The sequence below is a fragment of the Orcinus orca genome, chromosome 6 (genome assembly GCF_937001465.1).
Source record: "Orcinus orca chromosome 6, mOrcOrc1.1, whole genome shotgun sequence".
Taxonomy (NCBI): domain Eukaryota; kingdom Metazoa; phylum Chordata; class Mammalia; order Artiodactyla; family Delphinidae; genus Orcinus; species Orcinus orca.
The window spans coordinates 93,516,733-93,535,158 of NC_064564.1; the positions used below are offsets into that span (position 1 = coordinate 93,516,733).

Below are 18,426 nucleotides of genomic sequence, written 5' to 3' on the forward strand. Positions count from 1 at the left end.
CCAGCTGTAAGAAAATCTGGGAAAGCAAGATTTTACTATTAGTGTTAATGCTGTTGTTAGTTAGGTTTTCCAGACTTTATATTAGAGATCGCAAAGGAGAAGGGTTTTGGGAGTGGGTGTTAGGTCAACTTACCTATCGTGTCTGCCATAGCAGTTCACGTTTTTTGGTGTGCTCATAGGCTAGGCACTATGCTAAGCACTTCACATATATTTAATTCTTATAACAACAAATTGAGTAGATCCTGTTGTCCTCATTTTCCCAGCAGAAAAAACTGAGGTTTAGAGAAACTTACTAAATTTGTCCAGTGTCACACAATTATTAAGTGAGGGAGATAGAATTTAAACCTGAGGAGTCTACCCCAAGAGCGCTTGTTCTTTACATTTCTGGTATTTTTGATGTTCAAGAGCCGAGAGATATTAAACTCCATTAGAGGCCATTTCTTTCTAATGAGGTTAAACATCTTTCCATATGCTTTCTGGTTCTTTTTATTTCTTTATTATAATTCTTTTTATTCCTATCTGCATATTTTTCTGATGTTGTTGTCTTTTTCTGTAGCTGTTCTTTATAGTTTTAAGGATATTAAGCGTTTACCATATATATTTCAAATATCTTCCCCAGTTTATTAATTTGCTTTTACCTTTATATTCACGATGTACCCCCTTAATACACTAGTGTTCTATTTAATTTCTAGGTAGACAGGTATCAAGATCTTTCTCCCTTAGGGCATCTGGTTTTTATGTCGTAAGTAGCCCAAGATTATGGAAATATTCACCTGTATTTTCATCAGATACTATTTTATGTTTAAATTTTTATACAAAATATAATTTATTTTAGTATGAGGTATGAGTTAGATATTTAATTTACAGTTTTACCCAAATGGTTAGTCAGCTGTCCCAATGTCACTTATTGAATGACTTCATTAATTTAAAAATCCAATCTTAATTATATGTTAAATTCATGTAAATAACTCCTGTCCAGACCTTCTTCCTTGGTAAGCGATGTGGCATAGTTGTTAAGAGCATGATCTCCAGCCTAGGATTAAACCTCATCTATCCTGCTTATTAGCTGTGGGATCTTGGGTAAATTACTTGACTTCTGTTACTTGACCTCTACTTCCTCATCTATGGAATTGGGACAGTAACAGTACCACCTATGAGACTTGTGAAACTTATATGAATTAATATACATAAAGCGTTTGGAACAGTACAAGTCACATAGAAAGAGATCAGTACATATTAGCTATTATTTTTATTATTATTATCGTCAATTTTATAATGAAAAATAGTATTTGTTTTATTGAGTCCATGACATACAAACTGCTTTAGTAATAAGTGCCATATTCTTTAAACAAAATAGAATATTTTGAACAAAATAAAGCATTAAATTAAATAAAGTTCAGTTAACCTTTGTATACTATTAAATTTGTGAAATTTGCATTATCTGTACTAGAGTTCTTGTTTTTTATGTTTAATTTTAATAATAGGTGGAAATTACAACATCTAAGTTCTAAATACCAAAGGTTATTTTTATTTTATTGAAGAATATGGAAATTATATTAAACTATTCCTAGCCAAGTAATTTTGCATTCTTTAAGATGGAATTTTAAAACTTATTAATTCAGAAACTTTTATGTAAAAGTCATGTGTTGGGCATTTTGCTAAGGTGATAAACAGTGATTGGGAAGTAGTCTCTTTCCTCTCTATATTTATAATTTAATTGGGGACAGATGTTAATGGGACAATAAATGTTTCCTATATATTATTAATGTGAAGGTAAGATACTTTGTAACAAATACAAGTAGTTTCTCTATACTAACAGAAAAAAAAAGCTTTATTTAAAAATAGGGTTAGACTAACTGCTGAAGCTACCAACTTTTAAAAATTTTTTAGTTTTGTTGTGGAAAAACTTTTAACTTTTGGCTTTTTATTAAACTTCAAGATTTTACTTACATACAAACTTTAGGGAAGTACAGATGCATCCTCTGTAATCTAATACAGATTCTCCTGACATAGGAGGAGAACCCAGAATTTTGTGAACTTTGTTTATTCATCGTATCTGAATTGTCTTCCTCATTTGTTCAGTGAACAATATTTTGGGGGGATAATCTTAGATAAATAAAGAAAGTTCACATGAAAATGATTTTTAGTTCAGTCAAATTTGTTTGATTTGGCAAAAGAGTACATAATAGCAGCCTTGATCAATACTAAATAATAGGTCAGCGTCATCAACAGAGAAACCTTGATTCTAGGTCATCCTTGAACTTTGAGGTGATTTAGAGAGACCCTTGAGATTATGTATTAGAACTAGGGCAGGCATGAAAAATGGGTTTTATCTTTGGTCCCCAACCCATATCTAGTGTAGTAAATGTTTAGGACTACAGAGTTTTTCAGGCTCTTCAATGGAGAGAAATACAATATCTATCATTGGTTAGGGAAGAAGGGCTATTTTCTTTCTTGGAGTTAAGGAGGGCTACTTCTGTCTATCTATTTCTTGGGCCTCACCATGGAATTCCTTTTGACCCTAGCTGGTTATGCAAGTTTAGTCTTTCAGTGTCCTCCTAAATGAGGTCTGAATAATCCAGTTATCTGATAGCATTGAAGATAGGAACGAGCAGATTATATCTGTTGGGTCTGGTAAAATTCCACTGATGGATACAGTTCACTCTTCAGATTCCATAACAACCATCCAAGTCTTTGAAATACAAACTCTTCCAGGCCTAGAGACTTGTCTCTAGCACCCTCTAGGGAATGTCAGTTGTTCATTGTTTTTTACTGCATTTAACAGGATAGTGTGATTATGATTCTGTGTTGCTCATTCAGTCTGTATTTCTTGACTATATGTTACATAAAGGGCACTTGGTAGGAATACAGAGATAAGTAGAACATAGGTCCTAAATCTCAAGGAACTCAAAATTTGATAGAAGTGGTAGCAGCAGTAATTCTTGAGTTTTGGGCCTAGATAGTCCTGAGTTTAAACCTTCATTCAGTTGTTTGGCTGAGCCTGCTCTCTAGAGCCCATGAGCCACAACTACTGAGCCCGTGTGCCACAACTACTGAAGCCAGCATGCCTAGAGCCTGTGCTGCACAAGAGAAGCCACCACAGTGAGAAGCCCACGCACTGCAATGAAAGAGTAGCCCCCGCTTGCCGCAACTAGAGAAAGCCCGCGCACAGCAACAAAGACCCAACGTGGCCAAAAATTTTAAAAAAATAAAATAAAAATAAAATAAAAGAATACATTTTAAAAAAAGATTGCTAAGTTCAGTTCCTAAAGCTCGTGTCTTCACTCATAGGGCTATTCCAACATGTAAATAGAAGTATGTTCAAACAAAACACTATAACATTGATAAGAAGGTATGAAATGAGATAGCTTTAAGGAGTTCTGCATCCCAATTGAAAGTCATAAAATATTGATGCCTCAGTGGAAAGAAGACAAAGCCAGAGAACCATGTTTGTGTAAAGCACTGAGTGAACCAAACCTTGATGATGTTCTTGACTTACAACCGTAAGCTGCACCGCTGCCTGTAGTAATCAGTTATTCTTATTACCTAGAAGGCCACTTACAGTGTTCTGTGCTAGGATATCGTTCTTTGCATTATATTTAGTAACCTGTGTGTGTTTGGTTAGAAGGCAGGGGAGGGAGTTGAAAGGGGAATTTGGATTTCAAATTTGGCAGTAGTCATTCACAGTGAACAATTTCATAATCCATTATTAGAAATGGAAATTAATCTTATAAGCATTTAGATCATGTGTAACAGGTTTTTGAAGTGTTTTCAGTTGGTCAGTTACTGAAGCATGATTTTTCTTAGATCTTCTTTGACTTCTGGCTAGTTCCGTTTTGTTCTGAAGGCTAATGTCTAGGTCATTGCTGAGAAAGAATATCATGCTTGATAGTCTCATCTAGTATGGTAAACTTTGATAAATGCTACTGTTCCCCCTTCCCATCCTTCCCCCGCCCCCGCCACTCCTGCCATTATCCAGGAGAAATGTGAAAGAATTTCTTTCATTAGAATTAAAGGGTATTTAAAATTTTTTTCCGTTTATTCCCAGACTTTAAGCTGTATAAGTTTCTGGCCAAGCAGCTTTGATTATTAATAAACATAGCTTTCCCACCAGTTATTGAAGACTTAAAAAAATTTCTTTAAAGTACTACCATTAGGTCCAATAGGCATGATCAATTATCATGCTGAATTAAGAATTGTTTTTTGGTGTCTGTAAGAAACTGATTGTTGGCTACTATCTTTAAAAAATGACAGGATCATTTAAATCTTTACTTCTGTTTCCTGAATGCTTTTTCTTTGATGGCATATCTTAATTTATCATTTATCAGTGGAGTTCAGTAGCCACCAGACTGTTTGGGATCTGATTCTATCTCTCCATTCGTTTATTCATTTCACTTAAGTTTTCAACACAAATATCTCATAGATAGTGTTTCAGAATATCTTTAGACGTTTTTAACCTCTTGACTTTTACCTTATGGCTTTTCTTTTAGAACATTCAGTCATTCATTTGTCAAGTATTTGTTGAGAGTTTACTATGTGCTAAGCACAGTACTAGGCTATGAGACAAAATGATGAATCAAGTGCAGTCCTTGCTGCCTAGGAACCCACAAATTGGGGGAGTTTGGGGTTGAAGGGGAAAGGGGAAAAGAAATATATAGAGACATATAAACAAATGATATCAATATGATATGTTACTTCTTCAAATCACACATCATAAAACACTGTTCTGCCTACTTTACTACTTATAGCTTAAGAACTCTTCTTTACCTCTACCCTTTGTAATGCTCTTCAGGCAAAAATAACAGCCGTCAGAGTTATTTTTCTTAAATACAGCTCTGATCAAGTTATTCTCTGCATAAAATACCTATGGAATAAGATCCCAACTTCTTACCATGGTGCGGTAGATAGTCTCTGTTTGCCTCTCCAGGTCCTCTCCTCGCCATACTCTGTGCCTTGGGAGGCTGACCTCTGTGGACTACATTAGCTGAGCTCCCTTGCTCTTTGTTTGCCATTTGGGTTTAGTCAATGGGAAGCATCAGCTGGAGACTGGAGACCAGGAGGAAAGAGGCCAGGTTATTTATTCTCTTGGTTCTCCATTTGTAGGGCCATTGGTTGATAGTGACTGCGTTCCTCCTGTACAGCAAAGTTGTAGCCACTGCATACCATTAACTGTTCCTACCGAGGTGGATTAACCATTAAGATAATGAAATTTAAACTGCAGCTCCCCTCACTTCCAAGGCTCTTGGAGGAGCCTTAGGAATATGTTACAAAACTGTGTATTTTTGTAAAGTTTGCAATAGATAATTTATTGCATTTTTTTTTTCTGAAAAAGGACCACCAAAATTGTATAATCTTCAAGCTCTATAAAAGTGGATCCTCTTATGTCCCTATCCTTGACTCTCTGAGCTTAGATAAGTGCAAAGTTTTCAGGGAATGAGGAACTGCTGAGTAACCTATTTGGGAAGGATATGATTAAATATTTCATGGATAAAGTAATAGTTTGGATTGGTCTTATAGGATGAGTAGGAGTTCTCCATGTAAAGAAGGATGGGAGAGCCATTACAAATAGAGGAAACAGCCTATGTAAAGGGAATGAGCTATGTGTATGTTTAAAAGAGGAGTACACTAAGTAGAGACCGAAGGAAACACAAAGGTCCTGAGGCAGGAACTCGCCTGGCAGTTTTGAAACAGCAGAGAGATAACTGTGGCTGTAGAGGAGTGAGAGAGGAGAATAGTAGGTAAGGTCAGAGAGTTCTATATTTTTTATGGCCTTGTAAGCCACTATAAAGGCTTTGGCTTTTATTCTGAATGAGATTGGGGACTCTAGGAAGGTTTTGAGCTGAAATGTGACACGACCTGACATTTTTTAATAAAAAGAAGTAGTGTGGATGCTCCGTTGAGAACAGATTGTAGGGGCAAGGACTGAAACAGACCAGTTAGAAGGTGTTCTAGTAATTTACATGAGATGATGATGGCTTGGACACAGGAGCTAGTGGTGGAGTTTGTGAGAAATGGAAAGTAGAATTACCAGGATTTGTAGATGGGCTAGATGTGGGGTATGAAAGACAGAAAAGAGTCAGGGATAATGCTAGGTTTGTGTGTGTGTGTGTGGCTGTGCTGGGTTTTTGTTGCTGTGTGGGGGCTTTCTCTGGTTGTGGTGAGCGGGGGGCTACTCTTCTTTGCGGTGCGCAGGCATCTCATTGTTGTGGCTTCTCTTGTTGCAGAGCACGGGCTCTAGGCACGCGGGCTTCAGTAGTTGTGGCACGTGGGCTCAGTAACTGTGGCTCGTGGGCTCTAGAGCGCAGGCTCAGTAGTTGTGGCACACGGGCTTAGTTGCTCTGCGGCATGTGGGATCTTCCCGGGCCAGGGATCAAACCCGTGTCCTCTGCATTGGCAGGTGGATCCTTAACCACTGCACCACCAGGGAAGCCCCAATGCTAGTATATTTGACCTAGATAATTGGAAGGGAGAAGTTGCTGTTTAACGAGATGGGAAAGACTAGAGGAAGCAAGTTTGAAGAATGGTGAAGATCAGGAGTTTTTTTGTACATACTAAGTTTGAGATGCCTATCTGACATCCAAACGAAGAAGGTGAATAGACATTTGAATATATAAGTCTGGAGTACAAAGGACTGATGTGGTTGGGAATATAAACTGGGGGTTGTAAGCATATAGATTGTATTTAAAGCTGTGAGTGGATGAGTTACCAAGGAAGTAAACATAGAGTAAAAAGAGGAGGAGAAAAATCTCATGGTCTGAGCTTTGGAACCCTCCAACATGTCATGAAGCTGAGAAGAAGTAGTAAATGGGACCAAGGAGTAGTTGGAGAGAAATAGCAGGAAACCAGAAGTATGGGGATCCTGAGAGCCAAGTGAATGAAGTGTTTAGGTGAGGCAGAGGTGATAAATAATTCTTGATAGATCAAATAAGACAAGAACTCATAGTTGACCATTGGATTTAGCAATATGGAGGTTACTGGTGAACTTGATGAATACTTGGCAGAGTGAACTTAAGCTCAAGTAAGTACATGACAGGAGAGAAATTGGAGGGAGTGAGAATGGACTACCCATTAAGAGTTTTGCTGTAAAGGGGGGACAGAAAATTGTTAGTTGGGAAAAGAGAAGTCAAGACATGTTTTCTGTTTTAATTATTTAAGGTAGGAGAAATAATATCTTATTTGTATACTGATGGGAGTGATCCAATAGAGAAAACAAATTAAACAACTCAGAAATTTAGTTTTATCTACTAATGTAGGGCTATGGTGAGCAACAAGTGGCTATATTATAGAATTTGCAATCTTTTTTCAAGGATGAAGATCGCAAAGCTGCCTCTGATGTTTTGTAAATATCCTTGGTATATTTTCTTTGTAAAAAATTAATTTATTATTCAAATATAGTTGATTTACTGTATTATATTTGTTTCAGGTGTACAACATAGTGATTCAATATTTTTATAGATTATACTCCATTTAAAGTTGTTATAAAATATTGGCAATATTTCCCTGTGCTGTACAATATATCTTCAAAACTCATTTATTTTATACATAGTAGTTTGTGCTTCTTAATCCTCTACCCGTATCTTGCCCCTCCCCACTTCCCTCTCCCCACTGCTAACCACTAGTTTGTTCTTTATGAGTCTGTTTATGTTTTGTCATATTCATTCATTATTTTTTAGATTCCACATATAAATGATATCATATAGTATTTGACTTCCTCTGTCTGACTTATTTCACTAAGCATAATATCCTCTAGGTTCATCCATATTGCAAATGGCAGGATTTCCTTTTTATGGCTGAGTAGTATTCCAGTGTGTGTGTGTGTGTGTGTGTGTGTGTGTGTGTGTGTGTGTGTGTGTGTGTGTGTGTGTGTGTGTGTGTGTGCGCCACATCATCTTTTTCCATTCATCTGTTAATGGGCACTTAGGTTACTTCCAAATCTTGGCTATTGTAAGTAATGCTGCTATGAACATTGGGATGTATGTATCTTTTCGAATAAGTGTTTTCATTTTCTTCGGACATATAACCAGGAGTGCTCTTGCTGAATCCTAGAGAAATATTCCTTGGTGTTAAAATGTTACTGTTTAAGTTGCAGAGCTTGTGAGGAGAGACCAGTTCTAGTTCTACCTTAATCACTCAGTATACCTTTCTTCCTTCCTTCCCTCCAATTAGCAAACAGTTATTAAGCATTTTACTAGTTGTCAAGCACTATGCTAGATACTGGTGATACAAAGGTGGATTGGATTTGGTCCCTGCCCTTGAGTTTACAGTTTAATGGGGAAATGAGTCTCCTGTTTAGGAACTTGCAGCACACTTCATTTTCAGGGTGAGAATATTCTTACTGCTTTTCAAAATCCTTCCATCTAACAGATAAAGAGCACATTCAAGGCATAAGAAACTTCTTTGAGCTTGATACATTCTTCCTCTTGTCTCTAGACCATCAGACATTCTTTCTCCTGTGACTTTCAAAGTGTTTTGGTGATTAACACATGAAGAACTGATAAAACTTTTTTCCTTCTGATTCTCTAGACCTGAATGTTTTAAAAAATATTCTTTAAAAAATAACTCAACATTTGCAAGTATGATATATGTTATGAAAAGTGTGGGCATTGGAGCTCTCTGTGGAACAGAAATAATAATGCCTACTTTGCAGGATAGTTACGCGAGATAGATGAGAATACATAATTCATATGTGGAAGTACACTTAGAAGCTGCTCAATAATTATTATACTTTCTTATCACTTTGCCAAGGTCTGCAAACACTAAGTCAGTGTGTGGAGGTAAGCTGAAGTTAGGGATATGGAGCTAAATGGATAAACACTAATTCTAAAGAGATAGCAAAGAGTTTACTATTCACTGATGGAAATTAATTGGTTCAGAGATGTTGACCGTATTTATTTAATTAAGTGATGACACTTAATTAAATTATAGCAATCTGTCAGTGTTTTCCGTCTTGGGTAGTTGTATTATGTACTTGTAGAATTCTTAGCTCATGACTGTATGAAAATAGGTATTTAGATAATGCTTTTTAATGATTATGAACCAGTTATATAGATTGAATCATACCTACCCCTAAATGGAATGTTGCATGCTGGGCTTTGAATTTACTACAATTTTTTTTTTTTTAATCTTCCTAGAATGGAGCTGGTTTATCAAAATCCAAAGGAAGCCGAATTGGATTTGATGGCACACAGTGGGTATGTATGATAATCAAGAACTTCCTCAACTGCCATGTTCATTTAGTTCATTCATTTATATACTTAATAAGTATTTGTTGAATGATGACAATGATAATAGCTAGCTTTGTGAAAACAGGTAGTAGGTGATAGAAAGGAAGAGGCAGACCCTGTGCCAAGTGCTTTACATGCAGTATCTCATTTAGTCCTTGTGCAAACTTTAAGAAGTCAGTACATATGTTTATCCTCAGTTCACTTAGAAAGATTATGGTTGGTTGGCTAATAAGTGGCTGAGTCCAGATTCTAACTGCTTGCCTCCAAAATCCTCATTCACTGAGATGTGGTGCTTCCCCAAGTGAATAAATATGTGAATCAGAATTGAACCAAGAATAAAGGTAAATAGGAGTACCTATTTACCTAGTAAATTTACCTAGTAAATAGGAGTTTAGGAGTAAAAATCTATTCAACATGTTTTCTTTTTTTTTTGGCTGTGCCGCAGGGCTTATGGGATCTTAGTTCCCCAACCAGGTATCGAACCCAGGTCCCCCAGCAGTGGAAGCACAGAGTCCTAACCACTGGACCACCAGGGAATCCCATGTTTTCTTTTTAAGATAAGGAAAATTAGCAATATGTACAATAAATCCCTGTTTCATAGCCTGTACATTTATACAATTTATAAAATATATTTTCTTTTTTCTAATCAAATTTAGAATGAAAAACAATGCTAAAAAATTACATTTATCCTGTTAGCATACATATTGGATATGACTAGTTATTTCTTGTGGATACACTTCAATCTTTGGTTTCTCTTTAACCAGAGACATGAGAGGCTTTAGATTAGAAGTGAGTTTTCAAATCACCAAGCAGCTATAAAGTAGTGATAATTTTAGGTCATTGCTGATACCAGTTGGATTTGAACTATGTTTAAAAAGTAAAGTCTGAGATATCCTATATCAGACTCCTCAACTATCAGGTCTAGAAGTATCAATGTAAACTTTTAATTTATTAAAAGTAGCAGTTCTGCTTTGTGAACTTAGGGTAGTCTGAGGGGAAAGGGAAGCCCTATCTCTTTCATTCAGGGAACGACCCTTGAGGTGGGAGAAAATAACAGATTGTTTTAAAAGGGTTGACTTCCAAGATGAATGAGCAAAAAATTACGGAGCAGCTTACTACATTCTCTTTGTTAATTACATTGCATGTAATTTTTGCAATGTATTTGCAAAGTCATAGGGAAGGGAGAAGTAGTACTAAAATACTTTTGTTCTAATATTTTAGAAGGAACGAAAAAGTGAAATGTCATCAATAGATGTGATACTGAACCCTGATAAAATCCTAGAATGAGTTATTAAACAGATAATTTGACGGGCTTAGAAGAGAAAATATGATGATTATTAGGAACTAGGTGTTCACTAAGAACATGTCCTGCCAAGCCCTTGTAGAAGAATGGACTCTTACAGTCTCATTGTATCCTTTTCTCAACAAGACGTTTTTCTTTCCTGTAAACAAAATGAATTACTGAAGGTCAGATGATAATAGTCATGTTGATTAAGAATTAATTGGATTTAGAGTCAATTGGACATCTATGTCCAGGGAACCTTGATGATTGCATTGATAACAACCTGGAAGGCATATTTAGAAGGTGAGTTGTAGAATCTCTCCTTGACCCTGCCGTAATCTATATTTATATTAATAATCATAATGAAGCTGTGTGTTCATCAAGTTGAAAGAGATTCATTCAACAAACACCAAGTTGAAAGAGATTCATTCAACAGACATTTATTAAGCACCTTATATGTACTAGTATCTGTCATCTCATCATCTTCCTTCCTCTTTTATTCTCCTAGTGTAAAGCACAGAAAGTAATAGCCATGAAAGAAAAAAATTTTGATAAATTAGGCTCTCAAAATTTAAAACTTCTGCTCATCAAAAGCCACCATTAAGAAAATGAATAGCTAATGCCACAGATTACAAAATATTTGCAAAACATGTATCTGATGAAAGATTGGTATCAAGGATAAATGAAGAACTGCAATTCAGTAATAGACTTTTTTGTTCATAATCTTTATCAAATTCAACAAGTGTTGTATTCCTGATTTGCTAAGAGGTTTTAATCATAAATAGATATTGAATTTTGTCAAATATTTTTTTGTGTTGAAATTATCATAGAGTTTTTCCCCTTTACTCTGTTGATACGGTGAATTTTATTGATTGATTTTCAAATGCTGCCTTTCATTCCTGGGATAAACCCTACTTGGTCATGATATTTCCTTTTTTTTCTTTTTTTGGTCCTTTTTTTAAAAACTACAGGAATTGATTTTTTAGTATCTTGTTAAGTATTATTGCATCTGTGTTCATGAGGGATGGTGGTATATAATTTTCTTTTTTTGTAATGTCTTTGTCAGGTTTTGCTATTAGGATTACACTGGCCTCATAAAATGAGTTTGGAAGGATTTCCTCCTGCTCAGTTTTCTGAAAGAGTTTTTGTACACTGGTATTATTTCTTCTTAAAGCTTTGATAGAATTCACCAGTGAACCATCTGAGTCTAGAGTTTTTTCTTGTTGTTTTGATGGCAGGTTTTTTTTTTTTAATACATAACAAATTCAATTCTGTTAATAGTTATAGGGCAAGTCAGATTTCCTGTTTCATCTTGTGGTAGTTTTCTTAATCATGTTTTTGAAGAAATTTGTCCATTTCATCTGTTATTGAATTTGGGGGCATAATTGTTTATTCTAACTTTTTACTTAGTTGGCTTTCCCACTAAGAGATGATAAACTCTTCTAGAATAGAGATTATTATATTCTTGGTATTTGCATAATACTCCACAGTAAAAACAAAGGATAAGAGACTGATTCCTGCCTTTATCTCATTTTTTAAATTTTTATGATTCTTGATACTCTATTTATTTATCTTGTATATGTTTTTATAAGTTTCCTCAGATTTTGTAAATAAAAATTTATCCTTAATTCCCTGAAACATCTTTTTTTGATGGCATACGTCCCTTTGAAATCATTATTGCTTTCACTAAAGTAGGCTTTTAAGCAATAATGTATTTCAGTTATTCTATTTAACTTGACTACACTTAGGTATTATTTACTCCTAAGTGTGATTGTTGTTTCAATTCTAATTTTGAAATTTATTTTTTCCAGTAGGGTGTTCTGTTTACCGCTCAACAGAATTATATTTTTAAATATTACAGTATTATTAGAAAATCAAACTGTAGATAGGAATGGTCAGGCAGGCGATGTATTTTAGTTTGTCTTTTGACTGGCAAGATTATTAAGCAGTATTTCAAATATGAAGAAAAGTGGCACATACAACTGATTTTTGGTTTCAGAAAGGTTGACATGACTGATTTTTGAAAACTGAAAAGGCTGGTATTTCCTGTCCCACTTTTGCTTGAAAAGATTTAGCTACTACCAAGGGAATAATTTGTAAGCCCAAAGTGCTCATTTCAGATACTACTTCCTCTATGAAGATTTTGTTATCCTTTTGATGTACAGTTAATTAGTAGCTATTGTTCTGTACTTTATAATAGGTTGCATGTATTTCTACTATAGCATATTTTACGTTGTATTGTAAATATTTGTTCATCTTCCTCAGTAGACTGTGTACTTCTTGAGAACAGGGACAATGTATTATTTATTTGTGGGTTTTATTTTTTTAGCAAACTAATAAGCATGCAATCTACTGAGTAAGCAGTCTAGATATCCTTATAAAATTAATGAATAAAAATTTAATAAGATAAATTATTGTATTGGTTTAGAAGAACTAAGGGGATTCTTTTCCTCTCAAACAGAGCACAGTTAAAAAATTTATTATGCTAACATCCAGTCAAAATGTACCTGTGTTCCTTATTGATCCTTTGATTCTGGAATTGATTAATAAAAACTTTGAACAAGTCAAGAATGCTTCTCATGGGTCCGCTTCAGAATGCAAGTTTTTCTGTGTTCCAAGAGACTTTACTGCATTTGCACTACAGTATCACCTATGGAAGAATGAGGTAAGATGATTTGCTTTCAGATAATGGAGTGTCTTTTACAAAACAGTATGGGATTAAACCAATTTAAACTGTAAAACATTTTAAAATTTTCATAAAGACTTTTATAGATTGTATCAGGAATACTTTAAGCAATAAGTAACAAAACACAATAGTGGCTTAAGCAAATAGGGGACTTATTTTTCTGATATAACAAGAGGTTAAAATGTTGGTGGCTGTTGGTATTAGTGGAGCTGTCCACTGAAGTCAGCATGTGCATCACTGAAATTCTTCCCGCATTTCTCTCATCCTCACAAGGTAGCTGTTGTAGCGCCAGGGTGTCATAGTGACACTATCTATCTTTTTTTTTTTTTAATTACTAATACTGGTGTTTATTATCACCACAAACAAGATGAGAGTACCATTTTTTTGTACCTTTTTAAAAACTGACTTTTTTCAGCCATTGCATGAAGAGCCATCTTTTATGTCAAGTTATATACATGAATAGGCCAACTGTGTCTCATCCAAACTTTGTCCAAAATTTGGATATCTAATCATTCTTTTTTTAAAATTTCTTATTAGTCATCAGTGTTATACACGTCAGTGTATACATGTCAATCCCAATCACCCAATTCATCACACCACACCCACACCACCCTGCCGCTTTCCCCACTTGGTGTCCATACGTTTGTTCTCTACATCTGTGTCTCAATTTCTGCCCTGCAAACTGGTTCATCTGTACTGTTTCTCTAGGTTCCACATATATGTGTTAATATACGATATTTGTTTTTCTTTTTCTGACTTACTTCACTTTATATGACAGTCTCTAGATCCATCCACGTCTCAACAAATGACCCAATTTCGTTCCTTTTTATGGCTGAGTAATATTCCATTGTATATATGTACCACATCTTCTTTATCCATTCGTCTGTCGATGGGCATTTAGGTTGCTTCCATGACCTGGCTATTGTAAATAGTGCTGCAAGGAACATTGGCGTGCATGTATCTTTTTGAATTATGGTTTTCTCTGGGTATAGGCCCAGTAGTGGGATTGCTGGATCATATGGTAATTCTATTTTTAGTTTTTTAAGGAACCTCCATACTGTTCTCCATAGTGTCTGTATTAATTTACATTCTCACCAACTGTGCAAGAGGGTTCCCTTTTCTCCACACCTTCTCCAGCATTTGTTGTTTGTAGATTTTCTGATAATGCCCATTCTAACTGGTGTGAGGTGATAGCTCATTGTAGTTTTGATTTGCATTTCTCTAATAATTAGTGATGTTGAGCATCTTTTCATGTGCTTCTTGGCCATCTGTATGTCTTCTTTGGAGAAATGTCTATTTAGGTCTTCTGCCCATTTTTGGATTGGGTTTTTTTTTTTTTTTACTATTGAGCTGCATGAGCTGTTTTTGTATTTTGGAGATTAATCCTTTGTCCGTTGATTTGTTTGCAAATATCTGAGCCCCATTCTGAGGGCTGTCCTTCCGTCTTCTTTATGGTTTCCTTTGCTGTGCAAAAGCTTTGAAGTTTGATTAGGTCCCATTTGTTTATTTTTGTTTTTATTTCCATTACTCTAGGAGGTGGATCAAAAAAGATCTTGCTGTGATTTATGTCAAAGAATGTTCTTCCTATGTTTTCCTCTAAGAGTTTTATAGTGTCTGGCCCTACATTTAGGTCTCTAATCCATTTTGAGTTTATTTTTGTGTATGATGTTAGGGAGTGTTCTAATTTCATTCTTTTACATGTAGCTGTCCAGTTTTCCCAGCACCACTTATTGAAGGACTGTCTTTTCTGCATTGTATATCCTTGCCTCCTTTATCATAGATTACTTGACCATAGGTGCGTGGGTTTATCTCTGGGCTTTCTATCTTGTTCCATTAATCTGTGTTTCTTTTTTTGTGCCAGTACCATATTGTCTTGATGACTGTAGCTTTATAGTATAGTCTGAAGTCAGGGAGTCTGATTCCTCCAGCTCCTTTTTTTTCCCTCAAGACTGCTTTGGCTATTCGGGGTCTTTTGTGTCTCCATACAAATTTTAAGATCTTTTGTTCTAGTTCCGTAAAAAATGCCATTGGTAATTTGATAGGGATTGCATTGAATCTGTAGTTGCTTTGGGTAGTATAGTCATTTTCACAATATTGATTCTTCCAATCCAAGAACATGGTCTATCTCTCCATCTGTTGGTATCATCTTTAATTTCTTTCATCAGTGTCTTATAGTTGTCTGCATACAGGTCTTTTGTCTCCCTGGGTAGGTGTATTCCTAGGTATTTTATTCTTTTTGTTGCAGTGGTAAACAGGAGTGTTTCCTTAATTTCTATTTCAGATTTTTCATCATTAGTGTATAGGAATGCAACAGATTTCTGTGCATTAATTTTGTAACCTGCAGCTTTACCAAATTCATTGATTAGCTCTAGTAGTTTTCTGGTGGCATCTTTAGGATTCTCTATGTGTAGTCTCATGTCATCTGCAAACAGTGACAGTTTTACTTGTTCATTTCCAATTTGTATTCCTTTTATTTCTTTTTCTTCTCTGATTGCTGTGGCTAGAACTTCCAGAACTATGTTGAATAATAGTGGTGAGAGTGGACATCCTTGTCTTGTTCCTGATCTTAGAGGAAATGGTTTCAGTTTTTCACCATTGAGAATGATGTTGGCTGTGGGTTTGTCATATATGGCCTTTATTATGTTCAGGTAGGTTCCCTCTGTGCCCACTTTCTGGAGAGTTTTTATCATAAATGGGTGTTGAATTTTGTCAAAAGCTTTTCCTGCATCTATTGAGATGATCGTGTGGTTTTTATTCTTCAGTTTGTTAATATGGTGTATCACATTGATTGATTTGTGTATATTGAAGAATCCTTGCATTCCTGGAATAAACCCCACTTGATCATGGTGTATGATCCTTTTAATGTGCTGTTGGATTCTGTTTGCTAGTATTTTGTTGAGGATTTTTGCATGTATATTCATCAGTGATATTGGTCTGTAACTTTCTTTTTTTGTAGTATCTTTGTCTGATTTGGTATCAGGGTAATGGTGGCCTCATAGAATGAGTTTGGGGGTGTTCCTTCCTCTGCAATTTTTTGGAAGAGTTTGAGAAGAATGCGTGTTAGCTCTTCTCTAAATGTTTGATAGAATTCACCTGTGAAGCCGTCTGGTCCTGGACTTTTGTTTTTTGGAAGATTTTTAATCACAGTTTCAATTTCATTGCTTGTGATTTGTCTGTTCATATTTTCTACTTCTTCTTGGTTCAGTCTTGGAAGGTTATACCTTTCTAAGAATTTGTCCATTTCTTCCAGGTTGTCCATTTTATTGGCATAGAGTTGCCTATAGTAGTCTCTTAGGGTGCTTTGTATTTCTGCGGTGTCTGTTGTAACTTCTCCTTTTTCATTTCTAATTTTATTGATTTGAGTCCTCTCCCTCTTTTTCTTGATGAGTCTGGCTAATGGTTTATCAATTTTGTTTGTCTTCTCAAAGAACCAGCTTTTAGTTTTATTGATCTTTGCTGTTGTTTTCTTTATTTCTATTTCATTTATTTCTGCTCTGATCTTTATGATTTCTTTCCTTCTGCTAACTTTGGGTTTTGTTTGTTCTTCTTTCTCTAGTTCCTTTAGGAGTAAGTTTAGATTGTTTATTTGAGATTTTTCTTGTTTCTTGTTTCTTATAGCTTGTATAGCTATAAACTTCCCTTTTAGAACTGCTTTTGCTGCATCCCATAGGTTTTGGATCGTTGTGTGTTCATTGTCATTTGTCTCTAGGTATTTTTTGATTTCCTCTTTGATTTCTTCAGTGATCTCTTGGTTATTTAGTAACGTATTGTTTAGCCTCCATGTGTTTGTGTTTTTTATGTTTTTTTCCCTGCAATTCATTTCTAATTTCATAGCGTTGTGGTCAGAAAAGACACTTGATATGATTTCAATTTTCTTAAAGTTACTGAGGCTTGATTTGTGACCCAAGATGTGATCTATCCTGGAGAATGTTCTGTGCACACTTGAGAAGAAAGTGTAATCTGCTGTTTTTGGATGGAATGTCCTATAAATATCAATTAAATCTGTCTGGTCTGTTGTGTCATAAAGCTTCTGTTTCCTTATTTATTTTCATTTTGGATGATCTGTCCATTGGTGTAAGTGTGGTGTTAAAGTCCCCCACTATTATTGTGTTACTGTCGATTTCCTCTTGTATAGCTGTTAGCAGTTGCCTTATGTATTGAGGTGCTCCTATGTTGGGTGCATATATATTTATAATTGTTATATCTTCTTCTTGGAGTGATCTCCTGGTCGTTATGTAGTGTCCTTCCTTGTCTCTTGTAACATTCTTTATTTTAAAGCCTATTTTATCTGATATGAGTATTGCTACTCCAGCTTTCTTTTGATTTCCATTTGCATGGAATATCTTTTTCCATCCCCTCACTTTCAGTCTGAATGTGTCCCTAGGTCTTAAGTGGGTCTCTTGTAGAAGCATATATATGGGTCTTGTTTTCATATCCATGTAGCAGGCCTGTGTCTTTTGGTTGGAGCATTTAATCCATTCACGTTTAGGGTAATTATCGATATGTATGTTCCTATGACCATTTTCTTAATTGTTTTGGGTTTGTTTTTGTAGGTCCTTTTCTTCTCTTGTGTTTCCCACTCAGAGCAGTTCCTTTAGCATTTGTTGTAGAGCTGGTTTGGTGGTGCTGAATTCTCTTAGCTTTTGCTTGTCTCTAAAGCTTTTGATTTCTCCATTGAACCTGAATGAGATCCTTGCCAGATAGAGTAATCTTGGTTGTAGTTTCTTCCCTTTCATCACTTTAAGTATATCATGCCACTCCCCTCTGGCTTGTAGAGTTTCTGCTGAGAAATCAGCTGTTAACCTTATGGGAGTTCCCTTGTATGTTATTTGTCGTTTTTCCCTTGCTGCTTTTTTTTTTTGTGGTACGCGGGCCTCTCACTTTTGTGGCCTCTCCCGTTGCGGAGCACAGGCTCCGGACGCGCAGGCCTAGTGGCCATGGCTCACAGGCCCAGCCGCTCCGCGGCATGTGGGATCTTCCCAGACTGGGGTACGAACCCATGTCCCCTGCATCAGCAGGCGGACTCTCAACCACTGTGCCACTACAGAAGCCCTCCCTTGCTGATTTTAATAATTTTTCTTTGTCTTTAATTTTTGCCAATTTGATTACTGTGTGTCTTGGCGTGTTTCTCCTTGGGTTTATCCTGTATGGGACTCTCTGCGCTTCCTGGACTTGGGTGGCTATTTCCTTTCCCATGTTAGGGAAGTTTTCGACTATAATCTCTTCAAATATTT

General features: G+C 35.7%; 1 protein-coding gene across 6 annotated transcripts in view; it reads left to right on the forward strand.

The window, feature by feature from the left end:
• Positions 1-18,426, forward strand: part of FKTN (fukutin) — an 89,511-nt gene that overhangs the window by 14,853 nt on the left and 56,232 nt on the right. For all 6 annotated transcript variants that reach the window (XM_033431236.2, XM_004271507.3, XM_033431239.2 and 3 more), the window contains 2 exons: positions 9,132-9,191; positions 12,968-13,171. In XM_033431236.2, the coding sequence (XP_033287127.2) occupies positions 9,132-9,191; positions 12,968-13,171 (264 nt within the window). The remainder of the gene's footprint in view (positions 1-9,131; positions 9,192-12,967; positions 13,172-18,426) is intronic.